This window comes from Oncorhynchus masou, chromosome 1, assembly GCF_036934945.1.
Source record: "Oncorhynchus masou masou isolate Uvic2021 chromosome 1, UVic_Omas_1.1, whole genome shotgun sequence".
NCBI lineage: Eukaryota > Metazoa > Chordata > Actinopteri > Salmoniformes > Salmonidae > Oncorhynchus > Oncorhynchus masou.
The window spans coordinates 65565541-65584742 of NC_088212.1; the positions used below are offsets into that span (position 1 = coordinate 65565541).

Here is a 19202-nt window from a genome sequence, read left to right on the forward strand (position 1 = left end):
CCAAACATAACGATGGTCATTATGGCAAACAGTTCTATTTTTGTTTCATCAGACCAGAGGACATTTCTCCAAAAGGTACGATCTTTGTCCCCATGCGCAGTTGCAAACCGTAGTCTGGCTTTTTTTATGGCGGTTTTGGAGCAGTAGCTTCTTCCTTGCTGAGCGGCCTTTCAGGTTATGTCTATATAGGACTCATTTTACTGTGGATATAGATACATTTGTACCTGTTTCCTCCAGCATCTTCACAAGGTCATTTGATGTTGTTCTGGGATTGATTTGCACTTTTCGCACCAAAGCACGTTCATCTCTAGGAGACCCGTCGCCTTCCTGAGCGGTATGACTGCTGCGTGGTCCCATGGTGTTTATACTTGCGTACTATTGTTTGTACAGATGAACGTGGTACCTTCAGGCATTTGAACATTTCTCCCAAGGATGAACCAGACTTGTGGAGGTCTACAAATTTTTTCTGAAGTCTTAGCTGATTTATTTAGATTTTCCCATGATGTCAAGCAAAGAGGCACTGAGTGTGAAGATAGGCCTTGAAATACATCCACAGGTACACCTCCAATTTACTCAAATGATGTCAATTAGCCTATCAGATGCTTCTAAGCCATGAAATCATTTTAGGGAATGTTCCTAGCGGTTTAAAGGCACAGTCAACTTAGTGTATGTAAACTTCTGACCCACTGGAGTTGTGATTAAGTGAATGAATCTGTCTGTAAACAATATGTGTTGTAAAGCCCGCTCTGGTCTTGGCACTTGTACTCCAGTCAACAGTTCCTTGCCTACATGATGAGATTATTATGGACAAGAGCAACATCATTTAGTTGTCAAGTGGCAACCAGGCATCGATCATCATGTCACCAGAATCACCAGACCATCAATATTCCTTGGAAAGGAACATCAAGATCATTGTGTACTTTCACCAACCTTTGAAGTTCGTCATCATTTATTTCATCTGTAGTCTAATAAACTGCATGGTTTCCCGAGTCGTAGTGGGAGGACCACACAACATTTCATCACGTGCCTTCAAGTTTACTTTGATATGATGGTTATTATATAAATATATGGTTATAACTCTACCGATGGTTTTTCCACAAAAAAATGATTGCGTTATATAGCAAAGGTGCCCACTTTGGTCTTGGCACGCGCACTTTAACCAACAGGTCACAGATACAGTGCAGGTATAGACTACTTTATGATGAGATTATTATGGACAAAGAGAGATTATTTTTATTTGTCAAAATGGCAGCCAAGCATTGATCATCATGTCACCAGAATAGGACCCTCAATATTTATTGGAAAGGAGCATCAAGCTCATCACCGTGCACTTTCACCATCCGGTGAAGTTCATCATAATTGATTTAATCTGTAGTTTAATAAACTGCATGCTTTCCAGAGTCGTAGTGGGAGGACCACACAACATTTCATCCTCCTAGTTGACTAGTTGACTTATTATATCAATATTTGAGCATAAAGGCTTTTCCACCGCCATTTCTTGCATAATCGATTTTAACAGACACAAAAAGATTCCACCTTGTCTTGCGTGTTTTGTTTTGTCCGACCCTCGCATAAAAAGGTTGGATGGGAACCTGGTTGTTTGTTCCACAATATTTTCATCGTGGGTCACAACATTCATCACCACCACGGTTGTGAATCTCTGACATTGAGGAGACCTAGAGACATAAGGTATCGGGAGACAGACACATGGTTGGTGTCTGTAGTAGGCTATAGTATGTACAGTACATGGCCAGAGGCTTGGGAAGGCCGTTGACCACAAATACCCCATTTCTTCATCCAAGGGAACAGGTGGAGTTCACACAGGTGTGTGCCCCCTCTCTTGGCTCTCAGGGGATCCTGACAGTAGCTTGCATACCCCCCCCCATCCCTCTCTCTGAGACCCTTAAGCATTTGGTGGAGCCCTCCTTCCCTGCCTCTCCACAGCCACTCCCGGTCTCTTCTCAGCCTCCTCGCTTATCTCTCTGTCCAAACAGACAAGACAGTCTGCCAGCTGGGCCTTTTCTACTTCCTGATGTCTCTGTTTGTTTCTTCACGACAGTCAAGTCCTCTGAGGTCACCATGAAACTGGCAGAAAAGTGGCGAGGACAATGAGCAGGTGTTGGTACGAAAATAAATGGATATATTAGCACATGGTGATTGCAGCAGCATTAGGGGCTATTGGTGCACCTCCAGCCAGTTAGCAAGCTGTTTTGTGTTCATGATGTCAACTCACATACCTCTTCCTGACATGGGGAATACGAGGGAATGGGAAGAAAATCGAAGAGCAAATGTCATTACCCGTGTACATGTTATTTCCTTTGAAGTTGTGTCTTGTCCTCTTGGGCTTTAAATCTTAACATGAGCAAACACAGTGGTGGAAACGTCTTTCTAAATATAACTCTGCTTGACAAGAAACTGAAACCGTGGATACCCTTTTACTTTGAAGAATTCCAATTACTGTCACTGTTTCGTGTGGCATAGTGTAAGCGAGAGGGGGTTTAGTGTGTGTCAGTGTGTGCGTGCATGCGTGTGTGGGAGACTGTGTGTGCGTGTGTGTGCGTGTGCGTGTGTGTGTGTGTGTGTGTGTGTGTGTGTGTGTGTGTGTGTGTGTGTGTGTGTGTGTGTGTGTGTGTGTGTGTGTGTGTGTGTGTATTTATGTTTTTTGTAAACCATAATCCATGGCACAATGCGGCTCAACTGTCTTAGACAGCTGTGTGTGTAATATCCCTGTAATTAATGTTTATTTCAAAGTAATGTGTCCACAGACAGGCAGCACAGTGATCTCAGAGGCAATTGGAATGTTCATCTCCACTGAGAGGCATCACAGCAAAGCAACCATCAACATTGTGAATAGTATATTTTTCATTTCTTCTGGGTCTCTGCTTTAAATTGGTTTTGCTCAGAGATGGATTTTTATGGGGCTAGTTAAACTTGGGTGGTTAAATCATCCTGCCCTATCCACAAGAACCAGTTCACAATGTGGGACGCGCTCCCTCTGTACCATCTATAGAGCACCAAGGATACTGTATATCAACCTTTATACAACACAACCAATCTGGATTCAATTACGAAGCGGGCGGAGATTGTAATTTATAACCAAACTGTGCGACTGGGAAGATGGACTAGGTCACGCCACACTTTGTAATCAACATTTAACCCTCGTTGACCTTTTTAAATGTGCGCCCAGCAACCACAAGCAGGAGACAAATAGGTTACGCATCAAGACAGACTGGGAGATGTAGGCGAGGCTGCATGTGTGGGCCATTACTCCTTCATGAGAGCCGCAGTCGGATAACATGTGAACACTTGTGACAGCCATGAGTCACACAGGTTCATATTTGCCATATCGGGGATTTAACAGTTAGTTTAATTACATATTTTATATTAAAAAAAATGTAAAGGCCTTCGAAGACAGGATTTAGTGGCGGGTCAAGACACATGGCCATAGTGTACATAGTGTACATAGTGTACACGATCCTAAACCACGTTCATTATTGAACATGTTGAGTGTCAGTTCAGTACAGTACAGTCTATGTGATAGTTTAAAACTAACCGCTCATCCCAGATAGCTGCTGTAGCTTACAGTATGTACATTTAATGTGATCAGTGGTTGCGGTACTTCTCAGGGAGAGGTAGCTGTTGATCTTCTTTTCTCCTAAATCCTCCAGCCCCAATTCCTGTCTCTCCCAGGTGCTGCTGGAGTTGACTATACTGCTACTGATAGTGGGGAACCCGATCAACATCCCTATGTGGTTCCTCATGTTCTCTCCCAGGTTTTAAGCCATCTGTGGTTCCTCCTGTTCTCTCTCAGATTCTTAGCTCTCTGTGGTTCCTCATGTTCTCTCTCAGGTTCTTAGCTCTCTGTGGTTCCTGATGTTCTCTCTCAGGTTCTTAGCTCTCTGTGGTTCCTCATGTTCTCTCCCAGGCTCTAAGCTCCCTGTGGTTCCTCCTGTTCTAGGTTCTACTGGGACCTGACCATGCTGCTGCTGATGGTGGGGAACCTGATCGTCATCCCGGTGGGCATCACCTTCTTCAAAGACGAACACACGCCCCCCTGGATCATCTTCAACGTGATCTCAGACACCTTCTTCCTCATGGACCTGGTGCTCAACTTCCGCACTGGCATCGTCAAGGAGGACAACACCGAGATCATCCTGGACCCACAACAGATCAAGATCAAGTACCTGAGGAGCTGGTTCGTGGTGGACTTCATCTCCTCTATACCTGTGGACTACATCTTCCTCATCGTGGAGACACGCATCGACTCAGACTTCTACAAGACGGCCCGGGCGCTGAGGATCGTCCGCTTCACCAAGATCCTCAGCCTGCTCAGACTGCTCAGGCTGTCCAGGCTCATCAGATACATCCACCAGTGGGAGGAGGTAGGATACTGTAGGAGGGTGTGTTCTTACATCAAATCAAATCACATTTTATTGGTCACATACACATGTTTAGCAGATGTTATTGCGGGTGTAGCGAAATGCTTGTGTTTCTAGCTCCGACAGTGCAGTGATATCTAACAATTTCACAACATATACCCAATACACACAAATCTAAGTAAAGGAATGGAATTAAGACTATATGTATATTGACGAGCAATGTCAGAGCGGTATAGACTAACATACTGTAGAATAGAATAGAATAGAATACAGTATATACATATGAGATGAGTAATGCAAAATATGTAAACATTATTAAAGTGACTAGGGTTCCATTTATTGAAGTGGCCAGTGATTTCAAGTCTATGTATAGGGCAGCAGTCTCTAATATGCTAGTGATGACTATTTAACAGTCTAATAGCCTTGAGATAGAAGCTGTTTTTCAGTCTCTCGGTCCCAGCTTTGATGCACCTGTACTGACCTCGCCTTCTGGATGATAGCGGGGTGAACAGGCAGTGGCTCAGGTGGTTGTTGTCCTTGATGATCTTTTTGGATGCGTTGGGCAGACCGCACCACCCTCTGGAAGGCCCTGCGGTTGCGGACAGTACAGTTGCCGTAACAGGCGGTGATACAGCCCGACAGGATGCTCTCAATTGTGCATCTGTAAAAGTTTGTGAGGGTTTTAGGTACATACGTGCGTGTGAGAGAGGCGAGATTATTATAATCCATAGTATATCCACCAAACACAGAATACCTACACATGAACACAGACCATCTTTACTACAGTCGACTGTCCTCTATAGAGTATAGCTCCTCGGAGAGAGATAATGCTGTTTACTGAGTTCCATAATGTATTACCTTTCCCCTGGGGTTGGGCTAGAGGAAGCTACTCTAGCTAGCTATGTCTGATTAGATCCACTAGTGAGGCAAGGTGAAGAGGCTTTTTGCTTTACCTCATCCACCAGTGAGATGATGAAGAGAGAAACGTTGATTACTGTTGTGTGCAGAAGCAGTCTATCTACCAGTCTGACGAAGGGAGTCTAGAGAGAGCGAGAGAGAGAGAGAGAGAGAGAGACAGAGCCTCTGCTGCTACTGAAATACAGGGATGATTATAATTGCCGTAATAATTAGAAATGTTCCCGTCCCTCCCTGGGTGTATCCTTGAGCACTGTCCCAGAAGTAAGAGGTGCAAAGTGAAGCAGCAGAGCCCAGCAGGAGATACATTCAGTCAGTCTGTCAGTCAGTCAGTAAGGAGACAGACACTCCTCCACCACCAAGAAAGCAGGGCACACACAGACCCAGGCACCGCCACAGGGAATTTACATACCAGCCAACAGATGGGGCTCCCTGCCCAACCTCTGTCCTTCTAGCGCCAGCATCTACAATAGTTGTGTGTGGTTCTAAACTGCACATTTGAAGAAAAAGTGCTATCTAGAACCTAAAAGAATTCTTCGGCTGCCCCCATAGGACAACCCTTTTTGGTTCTAAGTAGAACATGGGGTTCCATGTAGAACCCTATCGGTAAAGGTTTCTACATGGAACCTAAGAGGGTTCTGCCTGGAACCCAAAAGGGTTCTTCAAAGGGTTCTCCTATGGGGACAGCCGAATAATCATTTTAGGTTCTAGATAGCATCTAGTGTGGAGTATTGTTTATTTTAATTTTAATATTGCAGAGAGATTGAGGCTTCTATCAATGTAATTGTCTACATAATTTCCAATCCGCAATAAATATTTTTGTAAATATATTATTTTAATTATAAATGTATTTTCATTTATTATTTTCCCTTAACCCTACCACCCCTCCCCTAATTGGGGTAAACTAATGGACAACAACACTTTTACAATAGTCACCACCTTCCGGAGACACCTGAAACCCCACCTCTTCAAGGAATACCTAGGATAGGATAAGTAATCCTTCTCACCCCCCCCCCCCCTTAAATGATTTAGATGCACTATTGTAAAGTGGCTGTTCCACTGGATGTCAGAAGGTGAATTCACCAATTTGTAAGTCGCTCTGGATAAGAGCGTCTGCTAAATGACTTAAATGTAAATGTAATGTAATGTAGTTATCTTTTGTTTGTTTTTAGTCTCATCCATTGTTTGTAATATTGAAATGTTTGTCAGGACAGGTTCCCTCGCTTTCTTTCTTCTACAGTACCACTTAGACAGAATGACTGTGTCCATCCCTATAATGTATTTTGATCACGACTCTATTCAGCTCTCAAAACCAACTGAGGCGCTCTCTTTCACAGTTGTTGTAAAATGCCTTCAAATCCCTGCTGGGTGTGTTCACCTGAGATTTTTACTTTGCACGAACAATGGGGGGAGTTTGAATAGCTGGTTGATTGCCGAACAGACCACAACACTAAACCACACCATACTCAGGGGATTTTAAAAGGGGCCTTTCAACCACATCGACAGACAGTTTGAGGCAGCATACCACTCAGGTTGTCAAGTATACATCAAAGAGGCAGCATTGCTAGTAAATTAATCTCATCACCATCAAACCCATTTGTCTTTATGTCTTCCTGTTAGCTGGGAACTGGGGCTGATATGAGGGGCTAGCCAATCACAGAAGCAGATTCTATACAGTATGCGTGTGTGTGTGCGCGAGGTGTGTTGATCGGCGCTGGGTAAGCAGGATCTGCCAAAGGCCAGCTCTGCCTCGGTGCTGAAACACTACAGTGGTAACCTCGCAGAAATGTCATCTGTCATCTCCGAATAACTTGGCGACCACACCTCACCACCTGAATGACTTTTTTACTTTTTCGCCATGGCGACTACATTTCAAATTAAATATTTTTTTCTTCTTGTTTTTCAATCAACCAACAAAACACATTCCACATTAACAGATGTGACAGACTTTAAAAAATGAATAAATAATAATAACTAAAAATAAATAAATAAATAAAATTATATATATATATACACATACAGTGCCTTGCGAAAGTATTTGGGCCCCTTGAACTTTGCGACCTTTTGCCACATTTCAGGCTTCAAACATAAAGATATAAAACTGTATTTTTCTGTGAAGAATCAACAACAAGTGGGACACAATCATGAAGTGGACAACATTTATTGGATATTTCAAACTTTTTTAACAAATCTAAAACTGAAAAATTGGGCGTGCAAAATTATTCAGCCCCCTTAAGTTAATACTTTGACGCGCCACCTTTTGCTGCGATTACTTCTGTAAGTCGCTTGGGGTATGTCTCTATCAGTTTTGCACATCGAGAGACTGAATTTTTTTCCCATTCCTCCTTGCAAAACAGCTCGAGCTCAGTGAGTTTGGATGGAGAGCATTTGTGAACAGCAGTTTTCAGTTCTTTCCACAGATTCTCGATTGGATTCAGGTCTGGACTTTGACTTGGCCATTCTAACACCTGGATATGTTTATTTTTGAACCATTCCATTGTAGATTTTGCTTTATGTTTTGGATCATTGTCTTGTTGGAAGACAAATCTCCGTCCCAGTCTCAGGTCTTTTGCAGACTCCATCAGGTTTTCTTCCAGAATGGTCCTGTATTTGGCTCCATCCATCTTCCCATCAATTTTAACCATCTTCCCTGTCCCTGCTGAAGAAAAGCAGGCCCAAACCATGATGCTGCCACCACCATGTTTGACAGTGGGTATGGTGTGTTCAGGGTGATGCGCTGTGTTGCTTTTACGCCAAACATAACGTTTTGCATTGTTGCCAAAAAGTTCAATTTTGGTTTCATCTGAACAGAGCACCTTCTTCCACATGTTTGGTGTGTCTCCCAGGTGGCTTGTGGCAAACTTTAAACAACACTTTTTATGGATATCTTTAAGAAATGGCTTTCTTCTTGCCACTCTTCCATAAAGGCCAGATTTGTACAATATACGACTGATTGTTGTCCTATGGGCAGAGTCTCCCACCTCAGCTGTAGATCTCTGCAGTTCATCCAGAGTGATCATAGTCCTCTTGGCTGCATCTCTGATCAGTCTTCTCCTTGTATGAGCTGAAAGTTTAGAGGGACAGCCAGGTCTTGGTAGATTTGCAGTGGTCTGATACTCCTTCCATTTCAACATTATCGCTTGCACAGTGCTCCTTGGGATGTTTAAAGCTTGGGGAATCTTTTTGTATCCAAATCCGGCTTTAAACTTCTTCACAACAGTATCTCGGACCTGCCTGGTGTGTTCCTTGTTCTTCATGATGCTCTCTGCGCTTTTAACGGACCTCTGAGACTATCACAGTGCAGGTGCATTTATACGGAGACTTGATTACACACAGGTGGATTGTATTTATCATCATTAGTCATTTAGGTCAACATTGGATCATTCAGAGATCCTCACTGAACGTCTGGAGAGAGTTTGCTGCACTGAAAGTAAATGGGGCTGAATAGTTTTGCACGCCCAAAAGTTTGAAATATCCAATAAATGTCGTTCCACTTCATGATTGTGTCCCACTTGTTGTTGATTCTTCACAAAAAAATACAGTTTTATATCTTTATGTTTGAAGCCTGAAATGTGGCAAAAGGTCGCAAAGTTCAAGGGGGTGGAATACTTTCGCAAGGCACTGTATCATACATACATACATACACACACATATACATATATACAGTATATACACATACACATATATATACATATACATACACACATATATATACACACAAAAATAATTATTTAAAAAAATATATATATATAATATATATATATATATATATATATATATATATATATATATAAAACTTGCAACAGCACTATCAAGGTTCTTATTAGCTATTTCCAGCCTTAGCTGAGACGCGAGCAAATAATTCATTTTTAGATTTTACAGCACCTTACACAACATCCCTCATCCCTAAATTCCCTAATCACCCCATTCACTCTGTCCAATATGAAATACAGTTGAGTAGTGGAGACCAGAGTCTATCAAACTTGGGCTGTCTCTTGCGTAGGTCATAAGTGAGCTTTTCAAGAGGGAGAAAGTCAACAATCTGGTCAATCCACATTTTAAATGTAGGAGAGGTATTAGAGGCCCACAATAGAAGAATACATTTCTTAGCAACGTATGTAATATAGTCATAAGCAAAGTTTCTCTGTCAGGATAAAGAACAAAGTCCTGCTGGGCATTAAGAAGATAGATACATGGGGTCATATCAAACTATACATCTAGTATTTTCTGTGCAGCAGTATGTATTGATCTCTCTACAGCTCCAAAATGCATGCATATAGGTTCCACATTCAGAGGTACATATTTTACAGTTAGGAGAAATGTCTGTTTTCATATTATGGAGTTTCAAAGGAGTGTAATACATTTTATACAAAAATTTGTAATTAGATTCTTTCATTTTTACATTAGTAGAGGAGCAGTATACCCTGTCGCAAACCTCCGCCCACCATAACTCATCACTGATAGTCAGACCAAGGTCCTTTCCCCAGATTATTTTCAAAGGAGTAAAGGAGGAGCCTCCTTTCTCAGAAAGGAGTCTATAGATATAAGATATTTTGCCATTAATGGATTGTGCTGTGAAAAGAAGGGTTTCAACTTCATTCAACTGAGTTCTAAACCTCCTTTTGGAAGTAAATAAGGAAATTACATGTCTAATTTGAAGGTATATATTTTTTAAATGGGATCTTGGCACATTGAATTCACTGCAGAGCTCTTGAAATAATTTCAGCGTAGTGGTTTTCCGATGAAATAGGTCTGAAAAAGTCATGATTCCTAGAGTATGCCAAATATTAAAGTTGGCATCCCTCAGGGCTTTTGGCAAGTCAGGGTTGCCTACTATAGGCGAGTGAGAACATATTTGGGAGGAAATGTCCAGGTATTTCTTACAGTCCCTCCACGCTAGTAGGGTGCTGTAAATCACAAAGGTTTTGGCTATGTTGCACACTACACTAAAGTTATTAATGAATAAGGAAGATAATTTTCCTTGAAAAGGCTATTCAGATATGGTGTTATGAAGATCCCAAGGTATTGAAACCCTTGTGTCTTCCATTGGAATGGACATAGTATATTCATAGAGCTGGTGAGTGTAATAATGAGTGGGCAGACAGTGGATTTGTTCAAATTTATCTTATAACCTGAAAACTTGCCATACTGAGCAATTGTGTCTAAAATGGGAGGGAGGGATTTCTCAGGGTTGGATATGTAGAGCAAGACATCATCCGCGAAAGCGAAATCTTGTGCTGCAGGACGCCTGCAGAAACACCCATAATACTTGGATTGCTCCTTATCCACTCTGCCAGAGGCTCCGCCCCCAACAAGTAGAGCAGGGGGTACAGCGAGCACCCTTGTCCTGTGCCCCATCCCAAAGGGAATCTGTCAAAGTTCGGTCCGTTAGTAGTCACCATGGCATTTGGATGAGAGTATAGTGATTTTATCCATTTAATAAAGTTTGGGCCCTCCATCTTGTCGAACGCCTTCTCAGCATCCAGTGAAGCCAGCAGGACAGGGGTCTTCTGTGCGTTTACTTGATCAATAATATCAAAAAGACGGCGAATGTTATCAGAAGAGAATCTGTCTCTAACAAACACAGTTTTGTCCGCTTTTGTTATTTTGGGAAGAAGAGTGTTTAGTCTTTTGGCGAGCAATTTGGTAATTATTTTGTAGTCAAAATCCAACAAGCTTATGGGCTGGAAGGACGAGCAGGGTAGAGTGTCCTTGTCTTTTTTGAGCAACATTGTAATGCGAGCTGTGTGCATTGATTCTGGGAGAATTCCGTTTTTGCAAAAATCCTCCAGCATTGGCATGAAAATAGGGCTAAGTTGGGGCCAAAAAGCTTTGTAAAACTCTCTGGGGAATCCATCTGGGCCTGGGGACTTATTAGGGGGCATGGAGGTAATTGCCTCCAGGATCTCCTCAGGAGTGAAGGGGGAGTTGAGATCTTCTTGGTTGGTGGTCTGATAGTTTAGGTAGCGAGATTCCCTCTAGGAAGGAGCGGAGTTCTGCCTCCGAGTGTTTTCTCTTAGAGGTATATAGTTTGCAGTAAAAATCATGAAAAGTTGAATTGATATTTTTTGGGTCATATGTGACCTTGTCCTCTGCTGTTTGGATAGCCATGATTGTACGCTCTGACTGCTCTTTTTTTAATTGGTAAGCAAGCAATCTACTCTGCCTATTGCTATACTCATGGTATTTCTGTTTAGTAAATAAAACATATTTTTTTATCTCTCGATTGTAGACCAAATTCAGTTTGGCTTTGGCTGCTTTAAGTTGACTCCAGGAGGTGCTGTCTGGGGATTGTTTATGTACATTTTCACAGCATTCCAGCTCCCTCTGAAGATCTAGCCTGTGTGCTTCCATTGCTTTTTTCTTAGAGGAAGCATATGCAATTAGATGACCTCTTAGTGTGGCTTTAGCAGCGTCCCACATTGTGGCCGGAGAAACAGGAGAAACTTTGTTGTCTTGTGTGTAGTTGTCAATCCATGTAGTTACCAATGTATGGAACGCTTTGTTTGATAACATGGAGGTGTTGAAGTTCCAGCTCTTTGACCTCGAGATGTTTTTGCAGAGGTCAAAGCGGAGGTGGACAAAGGCGTGATCTGAAAGTGCTATGGGTCCGATTTTACACGTGGCTGAATTTATGAAACTCTTTGGGATAAAAATGTAATCTATACGGGAGTAGGTGTTATGGACATTAGAGTAGTAATTGTAGTCCATAGATGAGCTATTAGTCTCTCTCCAGATATATTTCAGTCCCATCTCTTTTAGTAAGACAGTTCAACATCTTTGCAGATCTAGGATTTGTAGTGGGGACTTGAGATGATTTGTCTAGGGTTGGTTTAAGGGTACAATTAATATCTCCGGCCACCATGCCAAAGGAAACACAATGCTCATTGAACAGGGTTATCATTTTTTACATGAAGCAGGAGTATCTGTGTTGGGGGTGTATATGTTTAAGATAGTAATTGGTTGTCCATACAGTGACCTAGTTATCAAAATAAATCTCCCCTCCGGATCAGATATGGTTTTGTAAATTATGAATGTGTAACGATCTTCTTCATCTGATGAGGAGTATGATAGATCGGACCAAAACGCAGCGTCATAAGTGTCCATTTTAATTAAATATAACTGATATATATATATAATATATAACCAAAGTGAAACAATGAAAATCGAAACAGTTCTGTATGGTGAAACACAGACACAGAAAACAACTACCCACAAACCATAGTGGGAAAACAGACTGCCTAAGTATGGTCCTCAATCAGAGACGATTGACAGCAGCCTCTGACTGGGAACCATACCAGGCCAAACACATAGAAATAGAAAACATAGAACACAAAACATAGAATGCCCACCCCAACTCACGCCCTGACCAAACTAAAATAGAGACATAAAAAGGATCTAAGGTGACAGTACCCCCCCCCCCAAAGGTGCGGACTCCGGCCGCAAAACCTAAACCCATAGGTGAGGGTCTGGGTGGGCATCTGTCCACGGTGGCGGCTCTGGCGCCGGACGTGGACCCCACTCCACCTTAGTCTTGGCCCACTTAAGTGCCGCCTTTGGATCGGCGACTCTCACCGCCGACCCCAGACTGGGGATCCTTGCAGTGGGCCCCGAATAGACGGGAGACTTTGGCAGCGCCGGACAGGCAGGCGACTCTGGCGGCGCCGGAGTGAAGGGCAACTCTGGCGGCGCCGGAGTGAAGGGCGACTCTGGCGGCGCCGAGTGAAGGGCAACTCTGGCGGCGCCGGAGTGAGGGGCGGCTCTGGCGGCTCCTGACTGACGGGCGGCTCTGGCGGCTCCTGACTGACAGGCGGCTCTGGCGGCTCCTAATTGTCGGCCGGCTCTGGCGGCTCCTAATTGTTGGGCGGCTCTGGCGGCTCCTGACTGACAGGCGGCTCTGGCGGCTCCTGACTGATGGGCGGCTCAGGCGGCTCCGGACAGGAGGGAGACTCTGGAGGCACCGGACAGGCAGAAGAACCTGGAGGGAGGAGACGGAGAAGACAGCCTGGTAAGTGGGGCTGCCACAGGACCCACCAGGCTGGGGAGACCTACAGGAGGCCTGGTGCGTGGAAGAGGCACCGGATGGACCAGGCTGTGGGGGAGCACTGGAGCTCTCGTGCCCAGCCTTGGCACCACTCCTCCTGGCTGGATGACTACTTTAGCCCGGACCCTCCAGAGTGCAAGCACAGGTTGAACCGGGCTGTGGGGGGGGGCACTGGAGATCTGGTACATACCACTCGCACCTCTCCCTTAGGCTCAATGCCCACATTCGCCCGCACGGGTGGAGCGCAGGCATAGGGCGAACTGCACCCCCGGATCTATTGGATCTATTACCCCCCCGCTCAGTCTCAATTCTGTGTTCCAAAAAAAAACAAAAAAAACGGGAACAGTTAGCAACGCACGTCTCCCCCTCCCCACCAAAGAAATGCCTCATCCTCTCCTCTCCGCCCCGCATTGAGTGAATGACAACATAGCCCCCGTCCAGACCACATTAAAAGAGGGAGAAAATAAAATCAATATCCCAGCCTACATATACCTCCCCCAAGGGGCATAGGGAACCACAAGTAAAAATGGCAACAAAAAAAGGGAAATAAAGGTAGGCTGAAACGTTAGTAGGCCTAGCTTAGGCTATAGAATCTATCCCTCTCAGCTAAAGGAAAATAAATATAGATTAGACAGCTATAATGACATTTAGCGGGGCGGGTGGGTCTTTGGATATCAGCTATATGTTGTCTTACCTCCTTTAGTAATAACAGTAATCACATTTAGTCATTGGTCCATTTCTCATTGACCAGGATTGTCTTTCAAAAAACGTTTTGCCTCTTCGTGTCATGCCCTGGCCATAGAGAAGCTTTTATTCTCTATTTTGGTTAGTCCAGGGTGTGACTAGGGTGGGCATTCTAGTTTCTTTATTTCTATGTTTTCTGTTTCTATGTTTTGGCCGGGTATGGTTCTCAATCAGGGACAGCTGTCCATCGTTGTCGCTGATTGGGAATCATACTTAGGCAGCTTGTTTTGCCACCTTAGTTGTGTGTAGTTGTCTTCGTTTGTGCATGTATAGCCTTACGGAGCTTCACGGTCGTTTTTGTTGTATTATTGTTTTGCTGGCGACATTTGCAAATAAAGAAAAATGTACGCTTACCACGCTGCACCTTGGTCCATTCCATATGACGACACTTCAGGAGTTTTGAAGTGTCGCAGGGCTCCTTGGTGAAGAATCCTGAGCTCGTTTGGGTATTTGAATCGCCTAAAGATGCCTCGGTAAATGGAGTATTTCTTCACCTCGTCAAACTCTCTGCGCTTTCGGCGTATTCCAGCTGACAGGTCCTGGTGAGTTTGGCGTCTCCCACTCTAATGATGTTGATTTTCGCCGCCTGTAGGACTCGTTCCTTCTCGGTGAATCTCAGGAAATGTAGGGTGATTGGGCACGGTGGTTGTCTGGCTGCTGGTGGAGGCCTCAGTGCTCGGTGACCTCTCTCAAGTTCTATGGGCCTGTTGGTGGACAGGTGGAGCCACTCGGGAAGTTTGTCTTGCAGGTAGCGGATCAGTGGCATGTTTCCCTCTTCTTTTACGCCCAGATTTAGTCGAACACAATTATTCCTTCGCCCCCTGTTTTCCAGGTCCTCTGTTTTCTCTTCCAGATGCTCTATTTTCTTTTTAGCATATGCTATTGTTTCCAAGGCCTCTGTCAATAAGTTTTCCATGGATAGGATTCGCCCCTCTGCCTCGTCCAGGCGCCCCGCGTTTAGGGTTCTTGTTGTTGATGTTAGGCAAAGCATTTTCCACGATTGTCACCTTGCCCCCTACCGCACTGAGCTGAGAGTTAATGGAATCTAATTTAGTGTTGAGTTCTCTACGTTGGGATCTCAACTCAGAAAGGATGTCTTTGACAGAGTGCGAGTTTGGCATTCGTTGGGCCTCGGGGGGGAACGGGTCGTCTTGCTCCTGGCTAATGGCGCTAGCTTTTTCTGAAGCTAGCTGCTTCTTGGAGGCTTTTTCCGTCGCTAATGCTCGAGTCCGGGTAAAAAACGTCACCTGTAATGTCGCCTTGTGTAGCCGCCATGACTTTTTGACTAAAGCGAAAGGAGATTAAACTTCAAGGGGAGGTAAGATTAAGAATTGGAAACTACTTGTGCGGAGCTCTTAGTTCATGCGGCCATCTCGGTCACATGACCCCCCTACATCACATTTTTAAAACTGCATCACCATTTGAGCTTTACGGATAATATATCTTCTTAAATTGCTGGAATTCATAGCCAAACTATTCATATCTATTGGTAGCTGAAGAGCAATCCACAGCGCCATAGAAAAAACAGTACTTCCTATTTAACTTGCAAGGTCTTTGATGTTGTTGACTCCGCTGCTTCACCCAGCACAGCGAGATTGCTCGTTGCTCTGTCATAGTTGGTCCTGGAGACGTCTGATGCCCTCTGACCTGCTGAGTGAAGGAAGGCTTTATGTTCTCACCTGTCATACTGAACGGAAGATAAATGCCTCCGCAAGACAGCACCCAGTAGCACTGTCAAAGTCAACAGAATAGCTCAGCCCCAAGTCTCCTCTAATCACAGATGATATTCTAACATCCAAGCCCACACACACCCTGACATTAAGGGTTAAATGAACCCCCTGGCTGTGGAGATGTCATGTGATTTATTTTCTGTGTGTGCGTGTACCTGTGTGCTTACATGACTTGTGTTTTGGGGTAGATTCTCAAGTCTTGATTGGTGCCTATAGTCAACTATGACGCTTTGTTGCATGGCACAAAGGACTCCCCATCCTATCAAATCAGCATCTCAAGTTTTAAACAGCTTTCTGTTAAACCACACAACATTAACTAACCAATAATAAACGCTTATTGAATAAAAATATTGACCAAAGATTCCATTCCAGATTCCAAGACGTAGTAGCCAAGAGGGCTTAGTAAACTACAGTGTTTTACAGCTTACAACAGGCGGTGGTTGTGGTGGTTCAAATCAAATCAAATTTATTTGTCACATACACATGGTTAGCAGATGTTAATGCGAGTGTAGCGAATTGCTTGTGCTTCTAGTTCCGACAATGCAGTAATAACCAACGAGTGATCTAACCTAACAATTCCACAACTACTACATTATACACACAAGTGTAAAGGGATAAAGAATATGTACATAAAGATATATGAATGAGGGATGGTATTGAACGGCATAGGCAAGATGCAGTAGATGGTATAGAGTACACTATATACATATGAGATGAGTAATGTAGGGTATATAAACATGAAGTGGCATAGTTTAAAGCGGCTAGTGATACATGTATTACATAAAGATGTCAAGATGCAGTAGATGATATAGAGTACAGTAAATACATATACATATGAGATAATGTAATGTAGGGTATGTAAACATTATATTAAGTGGCATTGTTTAAAGTGGCTAGTGATACATTTTTACATCAATTTCCATTATTAAAGTGTCTGGAGTTGAGTCAGTATGTTGGCAGCAGCCACTCAATGTTAGTGGTGGCTGTTTAACAGTCTGATTGCCTTGAGATAGAAGCTGTTTTTCAGTCTCTCGGTCCCTGCTTTGATGCACCTGTACTGACCTCTCCTTTTGGATGATAGCGGGGTGAACAGGCAGTGGCTCGGGTGGTTGTTGTCCTTGATGATCTTTATGGCCTTCCTGTGACATCGGGTGGTGTAGGTGTCCTGGAGGGCAGAGGGGGGTGCTCCCTCTGTTGTTTCCTGAAGTCCACAATCATCTCCTTTGTTTTGTTGACGTTGAGTGTGAGATTATTTTCCTGACACCACACTCAGAGGGCCCTCACCTCCTCCCTGTAGGCCGTCTTGTCGTTGTTGGTAATCAAGCCTACCACTGTAGTGTCGTCCACAAACTTGATGATTGAGTTGGAGGCGTGCATGTCTACACAGTCGTGGGTGAACAGGGAGTACAGGAGAGGGCTCAGAACGCACCCTTGTGGGGCCCCAGTGTTGAGCATCAGCGGGGTGGAGATGTTGTTACCTACCCTCACCACCTGGGGGCGGCCCGTCAGGAAGTCCAGTACCCAGTTGCACAAGGCGGGGTCGAGACCCAGGGTCTCGAGCTTGATGATGAGTTTGGAGGGTACTATGGTGTTCAATGCTGTAGTCGATGAGCTGTAGTCGATGAACAGCATTCTCACATAGGTATTCCTCTTGTCCAGATGGGTTAGGGCAGTGTGCAGTGTGGTTGCGATTGTGTCGTCTGTGTACCTATTGGGGCAGTAAGCAAATTGGAGTGGGTCAAGGGTGTCAGGTAGGGTGGAGGTGATATGGTCCTTGACTAGTCTCTCAAAGAACTTCTTGATGACGGAAGTGAGTGCCAAGGGGCGGTAGTCGTTTAACTCAGTTACCTTAGCTTTCTTGGGAACAGGAACAATGGTGGCCCTCTTGAAGCATGTGGGAACAGCAGACTGGTATAGGGATTGATTGAATATGTCCGTAAACACACCAGCCAGCTGGTCTGCGCATGCTCTGAGGGCGCGGCTGGGGATGCCGTCAGGGCCTGCATTCTTGCGAGGGTTCACACATTTAAATGTTTTACTCACGTCGGCTGCAGTGAAGAAGAGGCTGCAGGTTTTGAATTGTGACTCTACTTTGTCTCTATACTGACACTTAGCTTATTTGATTGCCTTGCAGAAGGAATAGCTACACTGTTTGTATTCGGTCATGTTTCCGGTCACTTTGCAGTGGTTCGCGCTTTCAGTTTCGCTTGAATGCTCCCATCAATCCATGGTTTTTGTTTTGGGAATGTTTTAATCGTTGTTGTGGGTTTTGCATCGCCGATGCACTTTTTAAAGAACTCGCTCACTGAATCAGCGTATTCGTCAATGTTGTTGTTGGACACAATGCGGAACACATCCCAATCCACGTGATGGAAGCAGTCTTGAAGCGTGGAATCAGATTGATCGGACTAGCATTGAACAGACCTGAGCACGGGAGCTTCTTGTTTTAGTTTCTGTTTGTAGGCTGGAAGCAACAAAATGGAGTCGTGGTCAGCTTTTCCAAAAGGAGGGCGGGGAAGGGCCTTATATGCGTTGCGGAAGTTAGAATAACAATGATCCAGGGTTTTACCAGCCCTGGTAGCACAATCGATATGCTGATAGAATTTAGGGAGTCTTGTTTTCAGATTAGCCTTGTTAAAATCCCCAGCTAGAATGAATGCAGCCTCAGGATATGTGGTTTCCAGTTTACATAGAGTCAAATAAAGTTTGTTCAGGGCCATCGATGTGTCTGCTTGGGGGAAAATATATGGCTGTGATTATAATCGAAGAGAATTCCCTTGGTAGATAATGCGGTCGACATTTAATTGTGAGGAATTCTAAGTCAGGTGAACAGAAGGACTTGAGTTCCTGTATGTTGTTATGATCACACCATGTCTCGTTAATCATAAGGCATACTCCCCCGCCCCTCTTCTTACAAGCAAGATGCTTGTTTCTGTTGGTGCGATGCGTGAAGAAACCAGCTGGCTGCACCGACTCCGTTAGCGTCTCTCGAGTGAGCCATGTTTCTGTGAAGCAAAGAACATTACAGTCTCTGATGTCTCTCTGGAATGCTACCCTTGCTCGGATTTCATCAACCTTGTTCTCAAGAGACTGGACATTGGCGGGTAGTATGCTAGGGAGTGGTGCGCGAAGACCGCTTCGTTTGCCCCTTTTACGGCGTCGTTGTTTAGGGTCGCCGGCTGGGATCCGATCCATTGTCCTGGGTGGGAGGCAAAACACAGGATCCGCTTCGGGAGAGTCATATTCCTGGTCGTAATGATGGTGAGTTGACGTTGCTCTTATATTCAGTAGTTCCTCCCGACTGTATGTAATGAAACCTAAGATTACCTGGGGTACCAATGTAAGAAATAACACGTAAAAAAAACAAAAATACTGCATAGTTTCCTAGAA

General features: G+C 44.2%; 1 protein-coding gene across 1 annotated transcript in view; it reads left to right on the forward strand.

Moving 5' to 3' along the window:
- hcn4 (hyperpolarization activated cyclic nucleotide-gated potassium channel 4) overlaps positions 1-19202 on the forward strand; it is a 95950-nt gene that overhangs the window by 30649 nt on the left and 46099 nt on the right. Inside the window, exon 2 of the mRNA XM_064992359.1 lies at positions 3959-4382. Within this exon, the coding sequence (XP_064848431.1) occupies positions 3959-4382 (424 nt within the window). The remainder of the gene's footprint in view (positions 1-3958; positions 4383-19202) is intronic.